Source organism: Phyllobates terribilis, unplaced genomic scaffold, assembly GCF_046119375.1.
Source record: "Phyllobates terribilis strain yellow unplaced genomic scaffold, ASM4611937v1 Scaffold_11__3_contigs__length_659146591, whole genome shotgun sequence".
Taxonomy (NCBI): Eukaryota; Metazoa; Chordata; class Amphibia; order Anura; family Dendrobatidae; genus Phyllobates; species Phyllobates terribilis.
In genome coordinates, this window is record NW_027362771.1 from 542,011,178 (window position 1) to 542,038,307 (window position 27,130).

The 27,130-nt window shown below is 45.3% G+C and overlaps 1 protein-coding gene across 3 annotated transcripts in view; it reads right to left on the bottom strand.

The window, feature by feature from the left end:
• Positions 1-27,130, bottom strand: part of BRD4 (bromodomain containing 4) — a 72,447-nt gene that overhangs the window by 4,925 nt on the left and 40,392 nt on the right. For 2 of the 3 annotated variants that reach the window (XM_073653910.1, XM_073653908.1), the window contains exons 3-20: positions 24,756-24,893; positions 19,410-19,545; positions 19,147-19,227; positions 18,436-18,668; positions 17,882-18,280; positions 16,996-17,124; positions 16,608-16,820; positions 16,166-16,359; positions 13,334-13,656; positions 13,110-13,220; positions 12,975-13,027; positions 8,101-8,395; positions 7,339-8,004; positions 5,969-6,078; positions 5,724-5,883; positions 4,779-4,906; positions 2,682-2,881; positions 1,314-1,524 (exon numbers count right to left, since the gene is read on the bottom strand). In XM_073653910.1, coding sequence (XP_073510011.1) covers positions 1,314-1,524; positions 2,682-2,881; positions 4,779-4,906; positions 5,724-5,883; positions 5,969-6,078; positions 7,339-8,004; positions 8,101-8,395; positions 12,975-13,027; positions 13,110-13,220; positions 13,334-13,656; positions 16,166-16,359; positions 16,608-16,820; positions 16,996-17,124; positions 17,882-18,280; positions 18,436-18,668; positions 19,147-19,227; positions 19,410-19,545; positions 24,756-24,893 — 3,780 coding nt within the window. The remainder of the gene's footprint in view (positions 1-1,313; positions 1,525-2,681; positions 2,882-4,778; positions 4,907-5,723; positions 5,884-5,968; positions 6,079-7,338; positions 8,005-8,100; positions 8,396-12,974; positions 13,028-13,109; positions 13,221-13,333; positions 13,657-16,165; positions 16,360-16,607; positions 16,821-16,995; positions 17,125-17,881; positions 18,281-18,435; positions 18,669-19,146; positions 19,228-19,409; positions 19,546-24,755; positions 24,894-27,130) is intronic. The other variant, XM_073653909.1, reaches the window with a different exon arrangement.

Sequence of the window (27,130 nt, forward strand, 5' to 3'; positions counted from 1 at the left end):
AGAAGAGTAGGGGTCCTAGAACTGAACCTTGGGGGACACCGACAGACATGGGGGCGAGATGAGGAGGTGGTGTGTGAGTGGGAGGCACTGAATGTCCTGTCTGTTAGGTATGAGAAGATCCAGGATAGGGCCAAGTCTGTGATGCCGAGAGATGAGAGTTTGTAGTAAGAGGGAATGGTCCACTGTGTCGAAGGCAGATGACAGGTCTAGGAGGAGGAGGACGGAGTAGTGTCGCTTGGTTTTGGCAGTTAGTAGGTCGTTGGGGACTTTAGTCAGAGCAGTTTCAGTAGAATGGTGTGGTCGGAAACCAGATTATAGGCAGTCGAAGAGGGAGCAGGAGGAGAGGTAGGAGGACAGCTCAGAATGGACGTGTTGTTCCAGTAGTTTTGAGGAGTGGGGATTGTTGGAGAGGAGAGGGTAGAGAATGTAAGTAGGTTGTGGTCATAGAGAGGGAGAGGTGAGTTAGAGAGGTTAGATAGGGAACAGAGGCAGGTGAAGATGAGGTCCAGTGTGTGACCGTCTTTGTGGGTGGGTGTGGAAGACCACTGAGGAAGGCCGAAGGAGGAAGCGAGGGATTGAAGCTTAGAGGCAGCTGAGAGGGAAGTGTCAATGGGGATGCTGAAGTCGCCCATGAGGATAGTTGGGATGTCAACGGAGAGGAAATGAAGTAGCCAAGTGGTGAAGTGGTCAAAGAAAGTGGTGGTTGATCCTGGGGGGCGGTAAATGACAGCCAGTTGGAGGGAGAGTAGATGCGCACGCAGTGCACTTCAAAAGAGGGGAGAGTAATGGAGGGTGGCAGTGGGATATGGGTGAAGGAGCAATTATCTGATAGGAGGAAACCTATTCCTCCACCATGCTTGCCGGTGGGGCGGGGGGTATGGGAAAGGTGGAACCCACCGTACGAAAGTGCAGCAGGAGAGGCCGTGTCGGAGGGGGTGAGCCAGGTTTCAGTGATGCCGAGGAAGGAAAAGCTTGTTAGTGATTAAGAGATCGTGAATGTAGGAAAGTTTGTTGCAGACAGAGCGAGCGTTCCATAGAGCTCCTGTTAGAGGGACTGGGGAAGTGGAGGCTGGGCGGATGGGTATAAGGTTAGAAGGGTTACGAGAGTTTGGGATAGATCGTGGGTAGGAGGTGGAAGTGATTGTAGGGATGTGGTGAGGAGGGCCAAAATGTGGAGAGATGTCGCTGGCAGTGAGGAGTAGCAGAGAAAGAGTTAGTAGGTGGGAGCAGGAGAGGGCATGAGGACATGAAAATGAAGAGCTGTAAGCACGGTCTACACCAAACGCACTGACAACGTGATGCTTGGGGCTTACCGCCTGTCGCCGTCTTCTCTCCTGTTCTCTCCTCCTTTCCATCTCTCTCTGATCCATGATTGGCTGCGAGCTTTGTGTAGGTGGAGGAGCGGTAGGAAGAGCATTTTGCACGTGCTGCTGCTGTTGCTGCTGCTGTTGCTGCTCTTGTCTCCTACGAGCCTCTTCGTGCACTTTACGTGCTTGCTCCTGAGCATCATCTTCTTCCCGAGATCTAGAAGGACCAAGTTATATTAGGGGGTCAAGGTACACACAAACCAGCTTCCCGAAAAAGGAGATATGCTCTAAAGTAAAAGTACACTTAAAGGGGTTGTCTGGATGGGTTGCAGCCTGAAGAAACATCACTTGAAATGTCTCAACTGTCAGAAGATCAGCGTCGTGAACAAACATACCTGGAACTGCTCACTCAGCCGTTGAGCAGGGCTGTGACAGGAATAAAATAAAACCCTCTTTTCCGGGTACTGAGCAGAAGTTTTTTTTTTCCTCCAACTTGAGTCAGTTCCTGTGCCTTGCTGTAAAGCTGTCAGAATTAGTAAGCAAAACAGAGCAGGATGAAAGTTGAGAAAAAAAAAACCCAGTTGTGCCAAGTCAGCAGAGATTATTTCTTTCCTTCCTGTTACAGCCCGGCTCCACGGCTGAGTGAGCAGATCAAGTGCGTTTGATCACAATGCTGCTCCTCTGACAGTTGAGACATGTCTTAAGTGATCCATCAGAAGTAAAAATAAACAATGTGTGCATCTCATAAAATGGCGACAAAAACAAACAAAATATGTTAAAAAGCTTGGATAACCTATGTACAAGAATGATTCAACTGTTAGCCATAGCTCTACCCTACCCTACATCACTCCTGTTACAGGTGTTTTCTGCTTTTGTTAAAACCCTGCCCCCCCCATCCACTGCAATTTGTTGAAAAAAAAAAACAAAAACGGGTATTACTCTCCCTCCCTTGGTCCAGAATTGAGTTTCCGTCACTACTCCCTGTGTTTGTTAGGGTATGTGCACACAACGACTTTTAGATGTGAGAACCCGGAAAGTTTTTCAGGAGAAATACTCTTCAAGAGACACTGGTATCTTTTGTCCTAAAGCAGGGGGTTTTTTTTTAGCAGTTTTTCGGTTGTTTTTTTACTACATCTTTAGCTGGCGGCTCCCCCCCCCCTCTAAATAGTATTGAATTAACTAGTTTAAGGCTTTTAAGTGGAAGTCTCCTGAACAATGGTCGGGTCACTTCTTTTAACCGCTTTGTGCCTTTAGAAACCTAAAGCATTTAAAAGAAGCTCAAAAGACTTAACATATGAACAGCGAGTTGTTTGTATGTTGCAGGGCATAGGTTCATTTTTCGCGCTGATGTACAGACAGCAGTAGAAGTCTTACCGCATCCTCTCCTGCTCTCGTCGCATCCTCTCGGCTTGCTCGGCCTGCAGTTTTAGAGCCTTCTCCCGCTCTTCCTTCTCCCGTGCTGCACGTCTAAATTGCTCAAAGCTATCGCTGGATGACTTCCCAGCTGATGTGGGGGTGACTGGAGGCTTCTTCACTAGACTTGCCCATGAACCCATATTTTTAATTTTCATATCCTGCAGAGAAATGTGACAAGTCACAAAGTAAAAAAAAACGTGACGTGAACTTTAACGTATGCATAGTACATACAGTACAGACCAAAAGTTTGGAGACACCTTTTCATTTAAAGATTTTTCTGTATTTTCATGACTGTGAAAATTGTACATTCACACTGAAGGCATCAAAACTATGAATGAACACATGTGGAATTATATACTTAACAAAAAAGTGTGAAACAACTGAAAATATGTCTTATATTCTAGGTTCTTCAAAGTAGCCACCTTTTGCTTTGATGACTGCTTTGCACACTCTTGGCATTCTCTTGATGAGCTTCAAGAGGTAGTCACCGGAAATGGTCTTCCAACAATCTTGAAGGAGTTCCCAGAGATGCTTAGCACTTGTTGGCCCTTTTGCCTACACTCTGCGGTCCAGCTCACCCCAAACCATCTCGATTGGGTTCAGGTCTGGTGACTGTGGAGGCCAGGTCATCTGGCGTAGCACCCCATCACTCTCCTTCTTGGTCAAATAGCCCTTACACAGCCTGGAGGTGTGTTTGGGGTCATGGATCTGTTGAAAAATAAATGATGGTCCAACTAAACGCAAACCGGATGGAATAGCATGCCGCTGCAAGATGCTGTGGTAGCCATGCTGGTTCAGTATGCCTTCAATTTTGAATAAATCCCCAACAGTGTCACCAGAAAAGCACCCCCACACCATCACACCTCCTCCTCCATGCTTCACGGTGGGAACCAGGCATGTAAAGTCCATCCATTCACCTTTTCTGCGTCGCACAAAGACACGGTGGTTGGAACCAAAGATCTCAACTTTGGACTCCTCAGACCAAAGCACAGATTTCCACTGGTCTAATGTCCATTCCTTGTGTTCTTTAGCCCAAACAAGTCTCTTCTGCTTGTTGCCTGTCCTTAGCAGTGGTTTCCTAGCAGCTATTTTACCATGAAGGCCTGCTGCACAAAGTCTCCTCTTAACAGTTGTTGTAGAGATGTGTCTGCTGCTAGAACTCTGTGTGGCATTGACCTGGTCTCTAATCTGAGCTGCTGTTAACCTGCGATTTCTGAGGCTGGTGACTTGGATAAACTTATCCTCAGAAGCAGAGGTGACTCTTGGTCTTCCTTTCCTGGGGCGGTCCTCATATGAGCCAGTTTCTTTGTAGCACTTGATGGTTTTTGCAACTGCACTTGGGGACACTTTCAAAGATTTCCCAATTTTTCAGACTGACTGACCTTCATTTCTTAAAGTAATGATGACCACTCGTTTTTCTTTACTTAGCTGCTTTTTTCTTGCCATAGAATTTGTATTAACAGTCTATTCAGTAGGACTATCAGCTATGTATCCACCGGACTTCTGCACAACACAACTGATGGTCCCAATCCCATTTATAAGGCAAGAAATCCCACTTATTAAACCTGACAGGGCACACCTGTGAAGTGAAAACCATTTCTGGTGACTACCTCTTGAAGCCCATCAAGAGAATGCCAAGAGTGTGCAAAGCAGTCATCAAAGCAAAAGGTGGCTACTTTGAAGAACCTAGAATATAAGACATATTTTCAGTGGTTTCACACTTTTTTGTTAAGTATATAATTCCACATGTGTTCATTCATAGTTTTGATGCCTTCAGTGTGAATGTACAATTTTCACAGTCATGAAAATACAGAAAAATCTTTAAATGAGGTGTGTCCAAACTTTTAGTCTGTACCGTAGTACAAACACTCCTAGGCGCTGTGCACACTGCATTCAATCGTCCCATCTAAGGACACTAATATAAGCAAAAAATAACGCAACATGGTCAAGTACGAAGAAAGAACGGGACAAATAATGGTGGTGGCACTGGACCATCTTTCATCCTCTATGTGACTTTCCCAGGTCCGTTAAATGTAAAATCTGTATTCATATTACCTTTTTGGGGGCCACTGGGGTCTTTGGCTCCTGCTTTTGCTTCTCTTTTTCAGGTACCCCTTGAGGGGGGATGCTCTGATCTGAGGATCGCACAGGGCGGTTCCCATCAATCAGTTTCATCTCTGGCCCTGAATATGAAAGAAGTCAAGAAAGAAGGCTGATGAAAAAAATCAGGTTAATGAGACCAGACGAGCTAGAATCATAATCATATCCTCGCTCATCTCCTTAAGACTAGCAACAGATGTAGAGTATTGCAAAATATTTAAGTGGAAGCAAAAGATAGTGAAACATTAAAAGGGTTGTGCTGTGCCAATCTATTCCACCCAATGTGTCATCTTGAGTGAAGAGATTGCTCCTGCACGACGTGCAACCACCCGACGCCTGGCATATAAATATTTATGGGTCAAAGTCTCCCTGACAGGACATCAGTGCTGGGCGTTGAAGTCTCCCTGACAGGACATCAGTGCTGGGCGTTGAATTCTCCCTGACAGGACATCAGTGCTGGGCGTTGAAGTCTCCCTGACAGGACATCAGTGCTGGGCGTTGAATTCTCCCTGACAGGACATCAGTGCTGGGCGTTGAAGTCTCCCTGACAGGACATCAGTGCTGGGCGTTGAATTCTCCCTGACAGGACATCAGTGCTGGGCGTTGAAGTCTCCCTGACAGGACATCAGTGCTGGGCGTTAATCCTCGTCGTGCCGCAGTATCTCTCCATGCCAGATGTCAAATCATCCACAAGAGAGGAGCTGCACAACCCCTCTAAGCTTCACTACTGTAGATTAGAAGGAGCCATTCTACCTAGCAGAGAATGGGCTCTGATCTCTCAGCGCTGAGCGTCTCTAAACATACAGTAAATGATGGAAAAGGTTCAGCAATCACTGGGGTATATCTGAACACTTTGTATTTGCTTGGATGCACAACACAATAAGTGATGTCTGCACTCACGCGGCTGGTCATGGCTGGAACCTTTAAGGGACTCTGGAAGTTTGTGGGATTCACTTCTCATGCCAGGAGAGAAGCCTTCAGGCCTCAGAGAAGGTGAATGACGTTTTTGTTCTTTTAACACGAGCGGCTGAGGTTGCAACACTGACGATCCTCTCATTTCCTGGAGGAGTAAAGTGGATTTAAAAAAAAAGTAAAAAAAAAAAACAGCTGAAAGACACACAAAGCAAAGAGGTAATCGAGTTTACCTGCTTCTTAGGCAGCATGGCCTGCGGTGACTGTGGATGTGGCATGCCTGCAAATGGAGCCACCTGCGGTGAATGGAGGAGAAGCGGTGATGGAGCCTCTCGCATGTGACCTGGACAGAACAGATCAGGGAAATTACATCTAGCACAGAAAGTGGCCGTTTCATGAATGGTCATCCCTTTAGTACAGGGATGTCAAATGCAAATACACACAGGGCCAAAATTAAAAACTTGGGACAAGGTCGCGGGCCAACCTTGATATAAAAAAAAAAAAAAAAAAAGTCTACAATTGAGGAGGTTTTTCCTCATCAAATATAGCGAACCTTTTCATATGGAAACAAAACTTGTCCCATGAACAAAGTACATTTTAAATTGATATTAGAATAAAATTTGCACATAATCAGAAATGGGGCATACTGGAATAATATATGTTATGTAAGAGCAGTAAAAAGCATATGCCCAATGGCCTAATTTAAATGTATAATAGCAAAGGATAAAAAACCTTGAATTAATAAATAATAAAGTATGATGCCAACAAAAGTGCCCCCAAACACAGTATGATATCCCACAGGGAATTCCTCCACACGCACAGTATGATGACCCTACTGTATCGAGCCCCCCCCCAGCAAAGTATGGTGACCCATCACAGTATGATGCCCCAACTGTGATCCCCACACAGTATCACGTGTCCCACATGGTCCTCCATACAGAATAACGGGCCCCACACAGTCCTCCATACAGAATAACGGGCCCCACACAGTCCTCCATACAGAATAACGGGCCCCACACAGTCCTCCATACAGAATAACGGGCCCCACACAGTCCTCCATACAGAATAACGGGCCCCACACAGTCCTCCATACAGAATAACGGGCCCCACACAGTCCTCCATACAGAATAACGGGCCCCACACAGTCCTCCATACAGAATAACGGGCCCCACACAGTCCTCCATACAGAATAACGGGCCCCACACAGTCCTCCATACAGAATAACGGGCCCCACATAGTCCTCCATACAGAATAACGGGCCCCACATAGTCCTCCATACAGAATAACGGGCCCCACATAGTCCTCCATACAGAATAACGGGCCCCACATAGTCCTCCATACAGAATAACGGGCCCCACATAGTCCTCCATACAGAATAACGGGCCCCACATAGTCCTCCATACAGAATAACGGGCCCCACATAGTCCTCCATACAGAATAACGGGCCCCACATAGTCCTCCATACAGAATAACGGGCCCCACATAGTCCTCCATACAGAATAACGGGCCCCACATAGTCCACGGCATCGCAGGTCAGACCTAATCACTTTGAGGGCCAGATTTGACTCATGGGCCAGAGTCTGACGTGTGCTTTAGTAAATACCTGGCATGCCCCTGATCTTCTCACTTCCAGGGTACGGTTCGGATTTCTGCTGCCGAGGTGACGGGTGATGGTGTTGGATCACTTGCTGCTGCTTGGCCTGTTGGTGTTGCACCAGCTGTTGGTGCGGAGGAACCAAGGGGCTTTGCAGAGCTGGGTGTTGTGATGAGGGTGGTGGCGGTCCTGGCGGCTGCTGTTGGGAAGTCGCAGGAGGAGTCTGTAACTGATGCACATGGGGAGGTGGAGGTTGGGGGGCAGTGCTTACAGAGGAAGGAGAAGGGTAAGGCAGGTTCGGCAGGTGACGCACTGACTGGGGAGGAACGGTCAGCGGGGCTTGATTTTGCACTTTGACAGAAGGGAGGAGCGGCTGCAGGGGGGACAGAGCGGGAGGTTGCTGCGATTTCTGTAGTTGCTGCAGGTAAAGGGCCATCTGTGCAGGTCCTAGATGAATGGGGGAAGGGTGGAGATCGCTGTTGGGAGACGGTGGACCATCATCTTCTAAAAGCACATGAGGGGGCTGTGGATGATGATGGTGGGAATGAGAGACTGGTTGGTGATGCGTTTGTGGTGGAGGGGGTGAAGCGGATGGTGGTCGAACAGGTTTTGGGGGGAGAGCAGCTGCACGGTTTGAGGGGCGAGAGGGTTGCTGGGGCATGGCGTTGTGCAGAGCTGTAAATAAACCAAAAATATATTATTAGTCACAGAACATGTTCTCACACCTGATACAGTCAGTCAATGTACAAGTAAGACAGAATGGCAGTTTACCTGGCGGACTGACAAGAGCATGTTGGTTGAGATGAGGCGGCGAAATGCGTTCTGGCTGACCACCTGTTAGATGTGCTGGAAGATCAGGTGTCGGGATGTGCAGACTTGCCTGCCCGTAGTGAGCAGAAACGGCTTCGAAAACACTAGCAGGATGGAGAGGATGATGAAGGGATGGATGGGATGAGTCCAGGCTGGGAGGAGGGACGTATGAGGGCGGAGGGTTAGGGGAGGGTGGTTTCATGGCATTGGAAGGGGGTGCAAGAGACGGCTGAGGAGGGTGAGACTGATGATGATTCTGTAGGGAAAAAAAAAATGAATAATTAAGAGAGCTGGACCCAAATGTGCACACAGAAAATTCACATCGAGTCCCTCATGGCAAAAGTTAATTTCTGTTCCACACAATTGTGAGTTTAGTGATCAGTTGCAATATCTAGCGAGCTGTGGCCACACAAAAGATGACGGCTATCGCTCTCCTCCCATGTGTATATGGGAAGGTCAAGAGAAAGATGCTGCTAGAATCGCGCACAGATATTACAGCGCCATCATCTGACAAAGATCAGAATATAGCAATCATGTGACACCACTATTGGGATGGAAACAAAGCAAGATTAGAACAGGGATGCAGCTTGTCACAGTCACATTGCTACTCAGGAGCCTCCATCATCCGTCCTTCTAGAGAAGCCCTATGGACCCCAGTTATCAGTCACTGGGGTCTGACAGCTGCCGCTAGGATCAGTCTGATGATTGAGCCAGCAAAACATGGTGCCTTAAACATGAAAGCCACATGCAGGTGTAAAAACTGCCTTCATGTATCTGTCCATTACTGCATGAAAGTTGTCCATCTTTAGACCATTGTTTTAATATAAATGTACGTCTTTGGGGATAAAAATCATTTTTGCTATTGGGTTTAATTGCAAATGTTGCAGTCTTTGGCTTTTAGAGGCTCTTTGTTTTCCTACACATACAACTTTAATGTAGTCTGTGGTCATAAATCAGCTGAGAGAAGCTCTGAAAGGGGTACTCCGGGGAGATAAAAAATTATTGTAATGGCCCAGCCTTCATAAACAATACAGATAACATGAACAGTGCTGTTTGTAACCCTCTGTAATTCCATGCGACACCAGAGCTGCCTTACTGCTCCACCTCTTATGGGACATTACATCACAGATCAGGAGGCGTGGCCTGCTCCCGACTTCTAGTATCTCCTAGCAGCCAGCCCCTTGATAATGTCTCCTTGTCTGCAGGGCTACCAGCAGGGAGAAGGCTACGACCCCCCACACCTCAGACTGCAGTGAAGGAGAAATTATCAGGGGGCTGGATCCTACTACTACAAGCAGGGAGCAGGCCAAGCCCCCACACCTCAGACTGCAGTGAAGGAGACATTATCAGGGGGCTGGATCCTGCTACTACAAGCAGGGAGCAGGCCAAGCCCCCACACCTCAGACTGCAGTGAAGGAGACATTATCAGGGGCCTGGCTGCTGCTACTACTACAAGCAGGGAGCAGGCCAAGCCCCCACACCTCAGACTGCAGTGAAGGAGACATTATCAGGGGGCTGGATCCTGCTACTACAAGCAGGGAGCAGGCCAAGCCCCCACACCTCAGACTGCAGTGAAGGAGACATTATCAGGGGGCTGGCTGCTGCTACTACTACTACTACTACTACTACAAGCAGGGAGCAGGCCAAGCCCCCACACCTCAGACTGCAGTGAAGGAGAAATTATCAGGGGGCTGGATCCTACTACTACAAGCAGGGAGCAGGCCAAGCCCCCACACCTCAGACTGCAGTGAAGGAGACATTATCAGGGGGCTGGATCCTGCTACTACAAGCAGGGAGCAGGCCAAGCCCCCACACCTCAGACTGCAGTGAAGGAGACATTATCAGGGGGCTGGCTGCTGCTACTACTACTACTACAAGCAGGGAGCAGGCCAAGCCCCCACACCTCAGACTGCAGTGAAGGAGACATTATCAGGGGGCTGGCTGCGGCTGCTACTACAAGCAGGGAGCAGGCCAAGCCCCCACACCTCAGACTGCAGTGAAGGAGACATTATCAGGGGCCTGGCTGCTGCTACTACTACAAGCAGGGAGCAGGCCAAGCCCCCACACCTCAGACTGCAGTGAAGGAGACATTATCAGGGGGCTGGATCCTGCTACTACAAGCAGGGAGCAGGCCAAGCCCCCACACCTCAGACTGCAGTGAAGGAGACATTATCAGGGGGCTGGCTGCTGCTACTACTACTACTACTACAAGCAGGGAGCAGGCCAAGCCCCCACACCTCAGACTGCAGTGAAGGAGACATTATCAGGGGGCTGGATCCTGCTACTACAAGCAGGGAGCAGGCCAAGCCCCCACACCTCAGACTGCAGTGAAGGAGACATTATTAGGGGGATGGCTGCTGCTACTACTACTACTACAAGCAGGGAGAAGGCCACGATCCCACACCTCAGACTGCAGTGAAGGAGACATTATCAGGGGGCTGGCTGCTGCTACTACTACTACTACTACTACAAGCAGGGAGAAGGCCACGATCCCACACCTCAGACTGCAGTGAAGGAGACATTATTAGGGGGATGGCTGCTGCTGCTACTACAAGCAGGGAGCAGGCCAAGCCCCCACACCTCAGACTGCAGTGAAGGAGACATTATCAGGGGGCTGGCTGCTGCTACTACTACTACTACAAGCAGGGAGAAGGCCATGATCCCACACCTCAGACTGCAGTGAAGGAGACATTATCAGGGGGATGGATCCTGCTACTACAAGCAGGGAGCAGGCCAAGCCCCCACACCTCAGACTGCAGTGAAGGAGACATTATCAGGGGGCTGGCTGCTGCTACTACTACTACTACTACAAGCAGGGAGAAGGCCACGATCCCACACCTCAGACTGCAGTAAAGGAGACATTATCAGGAGACTACTACTACTGCTACTACTAGAGAGCAGGCCACGATCCCACACCTCACACTGTAGTGAAGGAGACATTATCAGGGGCCTGGCTGCTGCTACTACAAGCAGGGAGCAGGCCAAGCCCCCACACCTCAGACTGCAGTGAAGGAGACATTATCAGGGGCCTGGCTGCTGCTACTACAAGCAGGGAGCAGGCCAAGCCCCCACACCTCAGACTGCAGTGAAGGAGACATTATCAGGGGCCTGGCTGCTGCTACTACAAGCAGGGAGCAGGCCAAGCCCCCACACCTCAGACTGCAGTGAAGGAGACATTATCAGGGGCCTGGCTGCTGCTACTACAAGCAGGGAGCAGGCCAAGCCCCCACACCTCAGACTGCAGTGAAGTAGACATTATCAGGGGACTGCTACTACTAGGGAGCAGGCCACGATCCCACACCTCAGACTGCAGTGAAGGAGACATTATCAGGGGCCTGGCTGCTGCTACTACAAGCAGGGAGCAGGCCAAGCCCCCACACCTCAGACTGCAGTGAAGTAGACATTATCAGGGGACTGCTACTACTAGGGAGCAGGCCACGATCCCACACCTCAGACTGCAGTGAAGGAGACGTTATCAGGGGCCTGGCTGCTGCTACTACAAGCAGGGAGCAGGCCAAGCCCCCACACCTCAGACTGCAGTGAAGGAGACGTTATCAGGGGCCTGGCTGCTGCTACTACAAGCAGGGAGCAGGCCACACCTCCTGTTCAGTGACGTAATGTCCCATAAGAGGTGGAGCAGTGAGTTGCAGCTCTGGTGTCACACAGAATTACAGGTACTCAGAAGGTTACAAACAGCACTGTTAGTGTTATCTTTATTGTTTATGAAGGTTGGGCCATTTGAATAATTTTTTATCTTCCCGGAGATAAAAGTTTTATCTCTCCACCCTTAAATCTGAATGAGCTCACTGACAATCTCAGTGAACTTATTTTGCAGCCAACATTTGACAGTACAACATAGACAGTAAAAGGCAAACTGTGCAACATTTTTAATGACACCCAACTGCAAAAATTATTTGCAGAGCTAAATTCAAGCATTTAAAGAGCGTGTCACCCCTAAAATGCATTGTAAATGAGCTATGCAGTGATATAGAGGATTTAGCCCTTATAAAAATCATCCTAGCACTGTACCTGTTACTGGCAAGTGCCTGAGAAAATTAATTTGTATGGTAATTAGGGGGCTTCAGGCACCCTCGGTGTGGCCAAGAGCTCAGTGCACCGTAACTTCCCTCTACTTGAATACCTCCTCCGCTTCTGATTAACAGTAATGGGGCTTCATATTCATTGGGTACTGAATTGTTCAGTAATTCACAAATGATGATACTGAGTGTAAGTGTGAATAACCAAATAATTTGTGTGTTTTTAGTGGCTTTAGTATTTGTGCCTTATTCACTACACATTTTTAGACACCAAGTCATCTTCCTTTTTAAAGTTTTTTTTTTCTCAACATCTCAACATTGCATTTCCAGATTTTTTATTTTTTGACAGATTCATGTAATGCAATTTTTACCAAATGTTGCATTTTTTTGGTGCATCTCACTCTAATCCCTGCCAGAAGTAAGGTTTCTGAAAGAATTTTCAATTAGTTGCATTTGCTTGTGACTTTTTAAAAGGATTTGTGATATTTGTGGTGGAAAAGTCACAGAAAACAATGGCTGAAGACAAAAATAAAGAACATTTTTGATTTTGTGCCAAATTCTTAAATAGTCGACGCTGTCCATGAATTTGGCGAAAAAAACATCAGCAAATTTGAGGGGACAAAAAGAAAAAGGGACTTCAATAAATCGGAAGTGACGAATTGGACCCTGAGTCTTGAGATTAGGTAAATACAACCTCGGATGAACAATATATGACACATTACACCGGGTCATGGATGTGCTCAAGATGTGCAGGGGGAGCAGTCTGGTTGGTCTACTGCGCTCTATAGTGAGGATTACCTTTCTGGACTCTCTCCCTGAGTGACTCTTTTTCTTCAGTTTTGGGGCCATTTCTGTAAATTTAGAAGAAATTGTAATAAATTTGTTTGATGTGGTAGGTTTTACTGTACCCATACAGTTTATATGTCATCTAACCTGGGTCAGATTCTTCGCTGTCTGAAGTGCTGGACTCACTGGAGCTTTCCGATTCTGAAGAGGAGAAGCCTTTCCCTTTACCGGAGCCAGAGGTCGGAGCCTCAATTTTATCTGGGGAAGAGAACAGCAGCTTCAGGAAAAAGCAGTGAGTAGGCGTCCCCGACCCACTCCACTTCAACAGGGCACCCCCGGCCCACTCCCGCAGACGTTACAGGTGACCTCACCTTGAGGCTTCCGCTTCTTTCTCAGGCAAGAGGTGACGTATCTCTCCAGCTCTCGCAGAGTGGACGGTTTCAGAGTCTCAAAGTCTATTTCAATCTCATCTGGATTTGAGTTTTTAAGGGATGGTTCCCGGGACTGGATAATGTGAACTACACGACCCAGCTTCTCCCCTGGAAGTTTATTAATGTCCAGGCTCAGCTGACGTTTTTCCTCGTAAGACATGGGCCGGCATCTCTGCGTTTCCTCTTCTGAAGACTCACAGGGAGCGGGTGGAGGTGCGGGACGGGGAGGGCGGGACACTGGTAGGGGCACTTCTTTCTTTATACTATCATGACAAAAAGGAAGAGGCAAAACATTCAATTACTATCACAGAAAGAAAGTAATGAAAGATTCTGAAAGAAAATACAAATATGCAGATTAAAAGAAAAAAAAACAAAAAAAAAACATTTTCTCGAACATATGTATACATATATATATCTATATATATCAATCTCTGGCAAAAATTAAGAGACCACTGAACAATTTACTATTGGAAAGACTGGTGAAAAGCATGCCAAGACGCATGAAAGCTGTGATTAAAAATCATGGTTAGTCCACCAAATATTGATTTCTGAACTCTTCCTGAGTAAAAACATGAGTAATTTGAGGTCTGAAAGCACCGTGTCTTTTTTTTAGTATTTTGACGCTTTATCATTTGCTGCAAATAAATGCAAAATTTTTAGCTTTGAATTTCAGAGACGTTGTCAGTAGTTTATAGACAAACAACAATGTGCATTTTACTCAAAAATACAGTTATATGAAAAAGTTTGGGCACCCCTATTAATCTTAAGCTTAATGTTTTATAAAAATTGGTGTTTTTGCAACAGCTATTTCAGTTTGATATATGTAATAACTGTTGGACACAGTAATGTTTCTGCCTTGAAATGAGGTTTATTGTACTAACAGAAAATGTGCAATCTGCATTCAAACAAAATTTGACAGGTGCATAAGTATGGGCACCTCACCAGAAAAGTGACATTAATATTTAGTAGATCCTCCTTTTGCAAAAATAACAGCCTCTAGTCACTTCCTGTAGCTTTTAATGAGTTCCTGGATCCTGGATGAAGGTATTTTTGACCATTCCTCTTTACAATTCCAGTTCAGTTAAGTTTGATGGTCGCCGAGCATGGACAGCCCTCTTCAAATGATCCCACAGATGTTCAATGATATTCAGGTCTGGGGACTGGGATGGCCATTCCAGAACATTGTAATTGTTCCTCTGCATGAATGCCTGAGTAGATTTGGAGCGGTGTTTTGGATCATTGTCTTGCTGAAAGATCCATCCCCTGCGTAACTTCAACTTTATCACTGATTCTTGAACATTATTGTCAAGAATCTGCTGATACTGAGTGGAATCCATGCATCCCTCAACTTTAACAAGATTCCCGGTGCCGGCATTGGCCACACAGCCCCAAAGCATGATGGAACCTCCACCAAATTTTACTGTGGGTAGCAAGTGGTTTTTCTTGGAATGCTGTGTTTTTTTGCCGCCATGCATAACGCCTTTTTGTATGACCAATCAACTCAATCTTGGTTTCATCAGTCCACAGGACCTTCTTCCAAAAATAAATTGGCTTCTCCAAATGTGCTTTTGCATACCTCAGCCGACTCTGTTTGTGGCGTGCTTGCAGAAACGGCTTCTTTCGCATCACTGTCCCATACAGCTTCTCCTTGTGCAAAGTGCGTTGTATAGTTGACCGATGCACAGTGACACCATCTGCAGCAAGTTGATGCTGCAGCTCTCTGGAGGTGGTCTGAGGATTGTCCTTGACTGATCTCACCATTCTTCTTCTCTGCCTTTCTGATGTTTTTCTTGGCCTGCCACTTCTGGCCTTAACAAGAACTGTCCTTGTGTTCTTCCATTTCCTTACTATGTTCCTCACAGTGGAAACTGACAGGTTAAATCTCTGAGACAGCTTTTTGTATCCTTCCCCTGAACAACTATGTTGAATAATCTTTGTTTTCAGATCATTTGACAGTTGTTTTGAGGAGCCCATGATGCCACTCTTCAGAGGAAATTCAAACAGGAGAACAACTTGCAAGTCGCCACTTTAAGTAGCTTTTCTCATGATTGCATACACCTGGCTATGAAGTTCAAAGCTCAATGAGGTTACAAAACCAAAAAAAGTGCTTTAGTAAGTCAGTAAAAAGTAGGTAGGAGTATTTAAAACAAGAAAATGATAAGGGTGCCCATACTTATGCACCTGTCAAATTTTGTTTGAATGCAGATTGCACATTTTCTGTTAGTACAATAAACCTCATTTCAAGGCAGAAACATTACTGTGTCAAACAGTTATTACATATATCAAACTGAAATAGCTGTTGCAAAAACACCAATTTTTATAAAACATTAAGCTTAAGATTAATAGGGGTGCCCAAACTTTTTCATATAACTGTATATCTATAAAGAGAAAAGTCAGAGAAAATGAAAATTCTGTAGTGGTCTCTTAATTTTTGCCAGAGCTGTATGTATGCATGCACACACACACACACACACACACACACACACACACACACACAAAATAAATATATATATATATATTTCTAAAAATTTTAAATAGCACTAAAAGAAACACATGTTTTAGAAATTATTTGGATCTTTCTCACTTTTTTCTTGCAAAACTTGCACACAAAATTCATAACTAACTCCAGGATAATGAAGTGGGGAACACCCTAAATTTTACAGTGGATTTCAGACAATGCCGCGTAATTTTCATATTCACAATTTTACATGGAAACCAGTTTACCATTATCGCTTAACCCCTGGCCGAGCTTCACTAGGGTTAGTATTGTACCTTGGTGTTCCCACTGGCGCTTGAGCACTTTTCTTGGGTTTCTTAGCCGGAGGTTCTCTAGCTCTGTTCTTACGAGGCTCCTCAACCTCCTCCTTCCTTTTGTGCTTTTCCTTCCTCTTCTCACGTTCTTTTTTCTTTGGTTTGTTTGGCTGTGGCTGAGAGAGGGCCGCTAATTGCTCGTGTACAGCTTTCAACTACAAGAAGAATCAGGCTGCGTTAAATCCCTTATTGCTGTCTACTTCCCATAACAACAAGTCTACGTAATAATGGAGAAATCTTAATTCCAGATAAAGCAGATCATTGCCACCATTCAGATGGATTTTCCCAAAATCTGATTAGAGGTTGGTGGCCACTGCTCCACTTTTCCATTACACCAGTTTTAATACAGTGTCCCTGAAATAATCTGTGTAACGACTGACAAAAACAACCTCTCTGTGCTCACCTGCTCCTGAAGCTCCGCTAACCTCTGCGCTCGCTCCTCTTCGCTATCGGAGCTACTTTCACTATCGGAGGAGCTGTCGCTGCTACTATCGCTAGAGATGTGAGGAGGACCTTTGATGGAGGGAGCAGGAGGACCTGGGCTTGGTGAGGGTGCTGGCGCAGGGGTTTCTTCAGGCTCATCCGGCATCTTGGCAAATTTCATTTCAAACACATCCTTTAAAAAAAAACAACCCACAGACTGCTTATTATAGAAAGCAAATATAACATTTTAACGCCTACTGTCCCAATCGATTTTCGCAATTCATGCTGCCTATATTCTTCATACAAAAAATTGATTCACATTCATGTCCAAATTGCCCCCGCTTGCTGATCACCACCCCACAGTTTACCTGCAGTTTTCGGGCCATGGCTACCACCTCATGGTCTGGCGGGTTATACTTGTAACAGTTTGAAAACATAAGCCGCACATCAGCGGCAAACTCCTGGGCATCTCGGTACTCCGTATTCTCCAACTTGCCCTGTGGCAACCAAAAGACATTAGCTGGTCATAAACAGTGCAAAAAGCCGAGGTGGGCCATATCTGGTACCTAAAATGTATTTAGCGTTATGCGGATACTAGTCTTACAGATCGGCCGTCATTTCTCAGGTGTAGCTATACAGTGATACCTTGACTAACGAGTGCATCTTCTTATGAATTTTCCGATATACGAGCAGTCGTTCTGTATATATTCTGTATGTTTTATGATGCGAGCGGAGATCTGTGTTACAAGCATCTGTCTTTGCTGTTGCACTTTTGACTTTTTCTTGTGAATAATTTTCCTGGGGTAGACTATTTTTAGCACTGCATGCATTTGACATGGGGCTGTACATAGGATAATGGTCATTTTTTTGTTTATGCTTCTGATATTTTTTCTGTGGCTGTACGTTATTTCACATGTGCAGCAAGGTACAGTATACTGCACTATTATGTGCACTCTGACTCTGGAGTGTTGGCTTTAGGGTTCAATATTTACTATACATATATACAAAAAAAAGTAAAGTACAGTACAATAGTTTATTACATGTTTAATAGTTTTTCATACTGTACATTACTGTATTAAAGTTAATTTTTCTTATTTAAAAAACACCTAACAAATTAGTCACAGAATGAATTGAACTCTTAAGTCAAGATATTACTGTAGTTGTATCTTATGGCTAGTGCCATGCGGGCTAATCAGACGTGTCAATCTTCCATAATTTGACAGTGAGGGTTAAGTCCTCTGCATTTTCCCATACCTTGATGGAAGTCAGGTCCATCGGATGCTTGATGATATCGCAGTAGTCGTGCAACCCGAGAGCCTGCACATCCACCGGTTTATAAAACGGCCAGGCATAGGCAGTGTGTTTCTTTGCAAACATTTCCCGGACGATTCCGGCACAATGGCGCAGTTGCTCGGAGATTTTGGTGCTGCTATTTGCTGGGATAGATGCTGGACCTGCAGCAGTTTGTAGGACAGGAGGCGCGGGAAGCTGGGAGTCAGGCACCTCAGTCTTCTTTGTAGGCCGAGCCTGGCGACCGCTCTCCCGTCGCGGCGTAGGCTTGGGTGGCTTAGAGTCACTAGGAAGCGGAGAAGATTCGTGGAGCGGATCATGGGTGGTTGGAGTCGTGGTGTCAGCTTTCCTTTTAACCCCTTTCTATAGTAGAAAAATAAATAAGTCAGTACTGGAATGAAATTGCATAACTAATCTAGCTCTAGCAGGATTTGCAATTTTATTTTGGTCCTGCGTTGTATCCTAATGAATGGCAGACTATAGTAACCCATCTTCATGATCGACCTCATTGAACTCACCGTTCTTCTCACCTTTACGGGCTGGGTTGCAGCTGGGATGATGGCTGGATGGGTCTGTACAGGCGGTGGAGCAGCGGGTATTGTCGTGGGCACCACCATGTCCTGAGTGACGGTAGGTGAAAACGTGAGGGGCGCTTGCGTGATGGTAGGGGTGCGGGCAGGTGGGGTACGGGTCTGCGGAGGGGTAGGTGCCTGGGTCACAGGAGTAGTAGGGGTTGCAGGCTTAGACACAGCTGAGGAAAGAACAAGTGGTTAAGGAGGTGCAAACATGTTTGAAACAGAACTTTGTTTTTCTCACTTCTGCTACAGTATAGAAATGGTGGATCTGTACAAATCAGCATAACACAAATATAGAGATCGTGACTCCTTCCCATCCTATGGATGTAACAGTAGGTCCTAGAGAGCGAGAGGGTGTATGGAGTGTGCTCGGGGGCCGATCCCACTCCATACAGGGCACGTGTCACACAAATCAACATTTCTGCTATGCACTACAATACAAAATTATGGCGCTATATATACAGTACAAGCGATCAAATGAGGGCAGACTTAGCCCCCATAGGGAGACCAAAGAAGCTAGAGTGAGAGGCAATACATTTTGCAGATTTTGCTACAAACTGAAGGTGGAGCTTTTTTGTAATCCCAGCACTTCTGGACTTATCCTAATGTGTTGCAACATCAAGCGGATAAATACTTCAAGTCAGGTCAACTTACGTGTGACGGGAGTTTTAGCGATGGGCTTGTCTCCTTGGCTTATTGAAGGGAGCCGAGTTCTCATTGGGGTGATTGATGCATCTAGAAAACACAGAAAACACTTACCCACCTGTATGTTGTGACCCATCCCCTATGAATAAGTGTCATATTGTACTAACGCTCACACCTCATCTGGCCTATTCTTACAAAGCAAAGTCTTTCAACGAATAATCCCACGCAATCCCCCCATTATCCCTGAGAGGACCCCCTGTTTTCCCAGTCACCTGGTTCCCTCTTCCCACGACCACGTGCTTTGCTCTGAACAATTGGCAATTCGGTCTCTTCTTGGGTCATCTCAGAAATCTTCTGTAAGAAGAGTTTTTCCAAGGCTTCAGCCATCAAAACTATATCATCCCCAGGCTAAAAAAAAAAAAAAAGAAAAAGAAAACAAATTAGACATTAGCTTAGAATAGTCACAAAACCAAAACTTCTGCATAATCCAAACACAACAAATGATCTTCTAGAAACTTGTTTAGGACATCAAGAACTTTCATCTGGCTGCACTTATTAGTTAAAGGGCAACTGTGCTTTCAAGTAACTACTCAAAATAAGCCGTGCTGAGTGAGTACATGAGGAATAACACCATTTCTGGCCATTAGTGACTTCTATTCCGCATTCTCATCAGTTTGCCCCTCTGCATGCCCTATCTGTAATTTGGAATCCACGAGCAGCTCTGGGAGGAGATGATTTCTCCCATGGACAGTACAGCATGGAGAGGGGAATGCCTGCTTCATTCACTTTTTATCTCACGGATTCAGCTCAGCTCTGCTGTATAATGCCCTCTATGTTGCTGCAGCTCGTCTCTGTGAGCTAAAAAGTGAATGAAGATCAATCATGGTGCAGAGCTCTGCAACAAGTGTTTTACAGCAGAGCTGAGCTGTCTTGATCTGAATGTGATGTAAAAACACTTGTTACAGAGCTCTGCACCATGATTGTCTGTCTGTTCCCTTCCCTCTCCATAGAGGACAATGGGCTGAGACACAGTACTCCTGCAACCCATCTCCTCAGAGAGACTGACTTGAGGTTTCAGTGTCCTCCTGCACAGGCGTACTTCTCTCTACCCTGCCGAGGACAGAGTAAAGTACTGTAGTGTGCATGTGACGGCTTTACCTATGGGTCACTGGCCTTTCACTGTGCATGTACATTACAATACTTTGCTCTGCTCTCAGCAGGTGCAGAAAAGTGACCCTGCGCAGGAGCACGATGGGGGACACCATGGGGATGACATAGGACGCATCATCCACATGTAGCAGGGGAAGGAGGACGGCGGTCCCAAGAAGAGAGGAGGCGCCAAGACCAGAGACACTAGTCAGACCGGACCACATTGTATGTGGGTATAATAAAAGGTCCTTTTTTTTGCCTTGCAGAATGCTGTAACAGAGGGCTGAAAGATGCTGGCCTACTTTATATGGGGAAAACCTGGTGACAGGTTCCCTTTAAATTTTTATTCTACAAATCAACAGTACACATGAAAATAAGAAACATTGTAATATATATCTTATCATAAAAATCTATTCCTTTCTACTCCTGGACTGACTTGTCATTCTCAAAAGTCTCCATTCACAGGTAAAATCTGTATTCAGTGATGAGACTGTTGCATTACTGAGATAAAAAGACAGTTGGTGCTGATAAGATTCCATGCAGATTAGAGGTGGAGGATGAGGGAGGAGCTCTGCATCCAGCTCCTCCATAGAAGATAACAGCTGCTACTGAGGAGTCTCTCTCAGTAATGTAACAATCTGTCATCACTGAATACAGATTTCCCCCTTAAATAGGAATTTTTGAGAATGAAATTTCTGTCCAGGGAGGAAATAGAAGCAGATTTCTCTGATGTATTACAAAGTTTCTTATTTTCACAAGCACTATTTAATTGATGGAATTAAAACTAAAACAACTACTCTTTAGCCCCTTCATCCCCTAAGCCAGTTTTCACCTTCCTGACCTGGCCATATTTAGGGGCGTGAAATTGCCCGGGGGCAGTGCAGGCACCGCTCCTGGCGGTAACAGCCAGGTCTCGGTAATTACTTACAGAGTTCCCCGGCGGCGATCTTGCAGGCACTGCTCCTGTAACCGCACTATTGTCATGACGTAGGTTGTAAACCCCTATCCAGCCATGACGAAAACTTAAGTCAAAGATCGTGAAGAGGTTAAACGGAACCTGACAGCTGATACATGTGGGCAGCACGTATCAGGCAGTGGGCTGCACGATTTCAGCCATATGTGTTTAACTCGGAAATGCTGAGAAAAAACTGTTTAAAAGTCCCTTCTCTCCACCCGCTGCCCGAGAGTGACAGGTCTCTCCCAGCTTGTGTCTGTAGGCAGAGACCTGTTGGGAAGAAACCTCCAGGACCAACCTGTCTGACCAGTCACAGTGCGGCTCGGTCCCCGGCGGCTTTTAAAAAGTTTTCCACAATGTTTCAAAGTTAAACGTATAGCTAGAAACATGCAGCCAGTGTCTGATACCTGCTGCTGCCCGTGGATTCAGCAGCATGTATCAGCTGTAAGGCTCACTTTAAGTAAAAGATAGAATATAAAACATTTTTACATGTCAAAACAAGAACGGTGACATATACAAGGTGTGTATGTCCAGGTAACAGTTTCTAGGGCCGGGGCACTAAAACTATATGTAAGCTTTCTTCATTAGTGTCAGAGCGCTATCATATCTCACACATTAAAAGGGCTATTCCCAAAATAACAAGTTACCCTTATCCACAGGATAGGGCACATAAGTCAAACTCTGGCCCGCAGGTCAAATCTGGCCCACGATTATACTGTATGGAAAGCACTATGTGGGGCCATCATACTGTATGGAAAGCACTATGTGGGGCCCATTATACTGTATGAAGTACTATGTGGGGCCCATTATACTGTATGGAGGACTATGTGGGGCCCATTATACTGTATGGAGGACTATGTGGGGCCCATTATACTGTATGGAGGACTATGTGGGGCCCATTATACTGTATGGAGGACTATGTGGGGCCCATTATACTGTATGGAGGACTATGTGGGGCCCATTATACTGTATGGAGGACTATGTGGGGCCCATTATACTGTATGGAGGACTATGTGGGGCCCATTATACTGTATGGAGGACTATGTGGGGCCATCATACTGTATGGAAAGCACTATGTGGGGCCATCATACTGTATGGAGCACTATGTGGGGCCATTATTCTGTATAGAGGACTATGTGGGGCCCATTATTCTGTATGGAGGACTATGTGGGGCTATTACACTGTATGGAGGACTATGTGGGGCCCATTATTCTGTATGGAGGACTATGTGGGGCCATCATACTGTATGGAAGACTATGTGGGGCCCATTATACTGTATGGAAGACTATGTGGGGCCCATTATACTGTATGGAGGACTATGTGGGGCCATTATTCTGTATAGAGGACTATGTGGGGCCCATTATTCTGTATGGAGGACTATGTGGGGCCCATTATACTGTACGGAGGACTATGTGGGGCCCATTATACTGTACGGAGGACTATGTGGGGCCATTATTCTGTATGGAGGACTATGTGGGGCCCATTCTGTATGGATGACTATGTGGGGCCATCATACTGTATGGAGGACTATGTGGGGCCATCATACTGTATGGAGGACTATGTGGGGCCATCATACTGTATGGAGGACTATGTGGGGCCCATTATACTGTATGGAGGACTATGTGGGGCCCATTATACTGTATAGAGGACTATGTGGGGCCCATTATTCTGTATGGAGGACTATGTGGGGCCCATTATACTGTATGGAGGACTATGCGGGGCCCCATTATACTGTATGGAAAGCAATGTGGTGCCTTGTTATACTGTATGGAGGACTATGTGTAGCCCATTATACTGTATGGAGCACTTTTTTGTGGCCATTATACTGTATTTAGCTCTATGTGGGCCCCATTATACTTTATGGAGGGCTGAGTGGGGATTACAGCTGGAGAACCATATTGTGTTGGGGGTCACCATTCTTTGTCGGGGAGATTGAAGGAGGGGGGTACAATAGGGTCATCATATCGTGCATGTGGAGGGTACTGTGGAGGATTCACTGTGGGGGTATAATGCTGTGTTTGGGGGGCACTTCTGTTTGCATCATGCTGTATTATCTGCATTATTCAAGGTTTTTTATCCGTTATTACATATTTAAATTAGGCCATTGGGCCATATGTTGTTTTTTACTGCTCTTACATAACATATTATATTATTCCACTATTTTATTATAAGATTAGTTAAAATGTACTTTGCTCGTGGGACAACCCCTTTAAGTTTGTCTCCATATGAAAATGTTCATCACTATTTGATAACCAAAATCTTCCTCAACTGTAGACATTTTTAATAAATATCAAGGTTGGCCCGCGACTTTGTCCAAGCTTTTAATTTTGGCCCTCTGTGTATTTGAGTTTGACATTTCTGGGGTAGGGGATAACTTGTAGGCCTCTGCAGAGCAGTCTTGAATGGAGCAGAGGGGAGGAAGCTCGGCCTCAGCTCTGTTCATCGTCTAAGAGCTTGTATACGACTGTCCCATAGACAAACAGACCAAAGGTGGAGCACGTGCACCTCTGTGCCATATAAGACGGACTGCAGAGCCTGATCCACGAGATCACTAAAGGTCTCTGTGCTCAGTCACTAATGTTTATTCCCCTACATCATACATGTCAAACTCTGGCCCGTGGGCCAAATCTGGCCTGCAGAGTTGTTATATTTAGCCTGCAACACCAGAACCACCAACCCTATGTGGGGCCATGAGGACTGTGTGGGGCCCATCATTCTGTACGGAGGACTGTGTGGGGCCCATCATTCTGTACGGAGGACTGTGTGGGGCCCATCATTCTGTACGGAGGACTGTGTGGGGCCCATTATTCTGTACGGAGGACTGTGTGGGGCCCATTATTCTGTATGGAGGACTGTGTGGGGCCCATTATTCTGTATGGAGGACTGTGTGGGGCCCATTATTCTGTATGGAGGACTGTGTGGGGCCCATTATCTGTATGGAGGACTGTGTGGGGCCCATTATTCTGTATGGAGGACTGTGTGGGGCCCATTATTCTGTATGGAGGACTGTGTGGGGCCCATTATCTGTATGGAGGACTGTGTGGGGCCCATTATACTGTATGCTGGTTGGCCCAAGACTTTGTCCAAATTTTTTATTTTGGCCCTCTGTGTGTTTGACTTTGCCATCCTTGCCCTAGATGCTCCTTTTCTTGGACCATTATCCCTTTAGATGCTGCTGTGGTTTTCTGTGTGACCAATACCCAGATCCTTGCTCCATGCTTGTCTGCAACGTCCTCTCATGTCTTACATAGATAAGGCGTAAGACAGAAAAAAGCCAACTACCAATAAACCACAAGTGGCTGGTAGTAATGGCTGCACACACCGTATCACCCTTAACTATAACGTCTGCTTCTCATTTCACATCAGACCATGCACCAACCGAGGAATCCCGATTACTAAACATTTATTTGTCACCTCAGATGGGAGTCAATGGGCGAGTTTGAGGCCCACAAAACGATCCAATCTCCCCAATGATCAGTTACTGTCAACAACATGGGCGTCCCGTAGAACCTACCTTGTTATAGATGTAGCAGTTTGTAAACATTGCATTAAAATCCTGGATACATTCCTGGGCATTGACGTAATAATAGTTCTCCAAACGTTTCTTAATGGTGCCCATGTCCATTGGTATCTTGATAATTTTATAATAATCCTATGGACAAAAATAAAATGTGTAAGATAAATGAGAATGAAGGCTCATATAAAAAAAATATCTTTATGGACTGAATTTACAGAACGGACGAAATGGCCAAGGATTTTAGGTAATTTTTGCTGGACGTGAAAACGTCCTGGGTGAAGGTCAAAGATTGATCAATTTTTCATTTGGTGCCAAATTTCCCAGGAATCCGGACATATAAAATACATTGGAAATGTGCAGGAGCAAAGTCAAGGACATCTCTGGACTCCTGTCTGACCATTGTGCCGTGTGCGGTCAGGTATTCCTGCTCCTGACCCCTTATCCAAGTCATTACAGCCGCGATACGAAGCCGCCAAGAATCATTTAGTCACAACTTATCATTTCTGAACCATTTTTGCAATAGTCATTACTCTACTTTCCAATCCGTGCCGGTCTCTGCTGCTCCCGTAAGACCGCGTTCACACGCTGAAGATTGGGTCAGACATTGGTTTCATGCTCCTGACATAACCCACAACTATTCTGGGGTCATGAACATGGATGGGATATTATACCCCTCATTCACACATTTGGCATAAATTGGCTCTGGGCCGTAGGAGTTATGGCCTGGAAGTTAAAATCCTAATTTTGGTTAACCCTTTCCTGATATAAAAATGTTCTTAAAAAAAATAAAAAAAAAAAAAAAAATAATTTTTGTTTTTTCCTCCCTTTTCTTCCAAGAGTCAAAATGTTCTTTTATTTTTCCATCAACATAGATAGAAGTAGGAGAGTATGCTTTTTCTGTGGGACGAGTTGTACTCTTGAGTGACACCATTCAATGTACTGGAAAATGGGGGAAAAATTCCAAGTGCGGTAAAACTGATCAAGAAATGCAATACCAAAATTGTTTTTAATGCTTTGTTTTTTAAGGCGCTCATTGTGCGGTAAAAATTACCTGGTGACTCCATGTCACGGGAGGGGTTAGGAGATGGTAAAAAAATTAAATAAAAATGTACTTGTGTTATGAATTTCTAAATGTTTTTCTTCACCACGTGATTGTGCAGCTGTGGGAGCGGGATGCTGGCTGTCAGACACAGCCGGACTCCTCAAAGACAAGGCACAGACTGTTCACTACTGTCTCCATCCTCTCAATCGCTCTATACACAGCACTGAACAAGTGCGAACGGCACCTTCTTTATATAGACGGCACCTGCACACACACACACACACATATTATATATATATATATATATATATATATATATATATATATATATATATATATATATATATATATATATATATATATATATATATATATATATATATATATATACACACATTATTTATTTATTTATTTATTTATTATATGTGTGAAAAAAAAAAAATAATTGCTGCCACCCCTGGCAAAAAAAAAACACTTCCGTATAAAAATAATTGTTACAGAAAGGGGAACAAATTTTTATAATGTATTTGTGGTCCTTAAAAAAAAAAAAAAAAAAATAGAATTGTGGCAGCTACCGGGTGCTGCACATTCACCCCCTATTGATTTGAATAAGGAGCGGATGCGCAGTACCCAGTCGTGGCCACGATACTGTTGATAGAGCAGTGCAGCTCCATAACTGAGCAGTTCTGGCCGCCGCCATCAGGAATAGCTGATTGGCGGAGGTGCAGAGTGTCGCACCCTTGCTTATCATACATTGATGACAGACGATACAGCGTAAAATCTTAATTATGTCAGACATACTTTCTGATGTTGACTCTTTAATCTGTGTTCATCTTTAGTTGATTAACACAGACTATTATTTGTATAACCCTGAATGTTATCTGCTCTTTGATTCTGAAACAATGATGCGTATTTACAAGAGCCCTTGTGATACAAACTATGTAAATAGATCAGCTAGAACAATGAATGATTGCTAGATATGTTAAATACCATTGTAGTGTGTTGGCCAGTCAATCTTGGGGGATGAGCTGTGGATACTCAAGCCCTGTGGAATACTATCATCCCTTATTCTTAACCTGTGGATGTGTATTTAAAAAGGGACATGTGTTTCTGTAGCAGAGAGTGTTGGGACAGAGATTTAGAAAGACTTTACAAGGAGAATGAGACAGGATAGCAGATGGATTGCATGGCATAGAAAGACAAAGATTTGAATTCTATATGATTCTAGCCTAAGGGTACTGTCCCTGACTGGAAAGATTCGGATCAGCTCCATTAAGCATCAGAGAGACAAGGATACATTTTGGGGAGTCCAGGAGAGGACGAAGAAGTC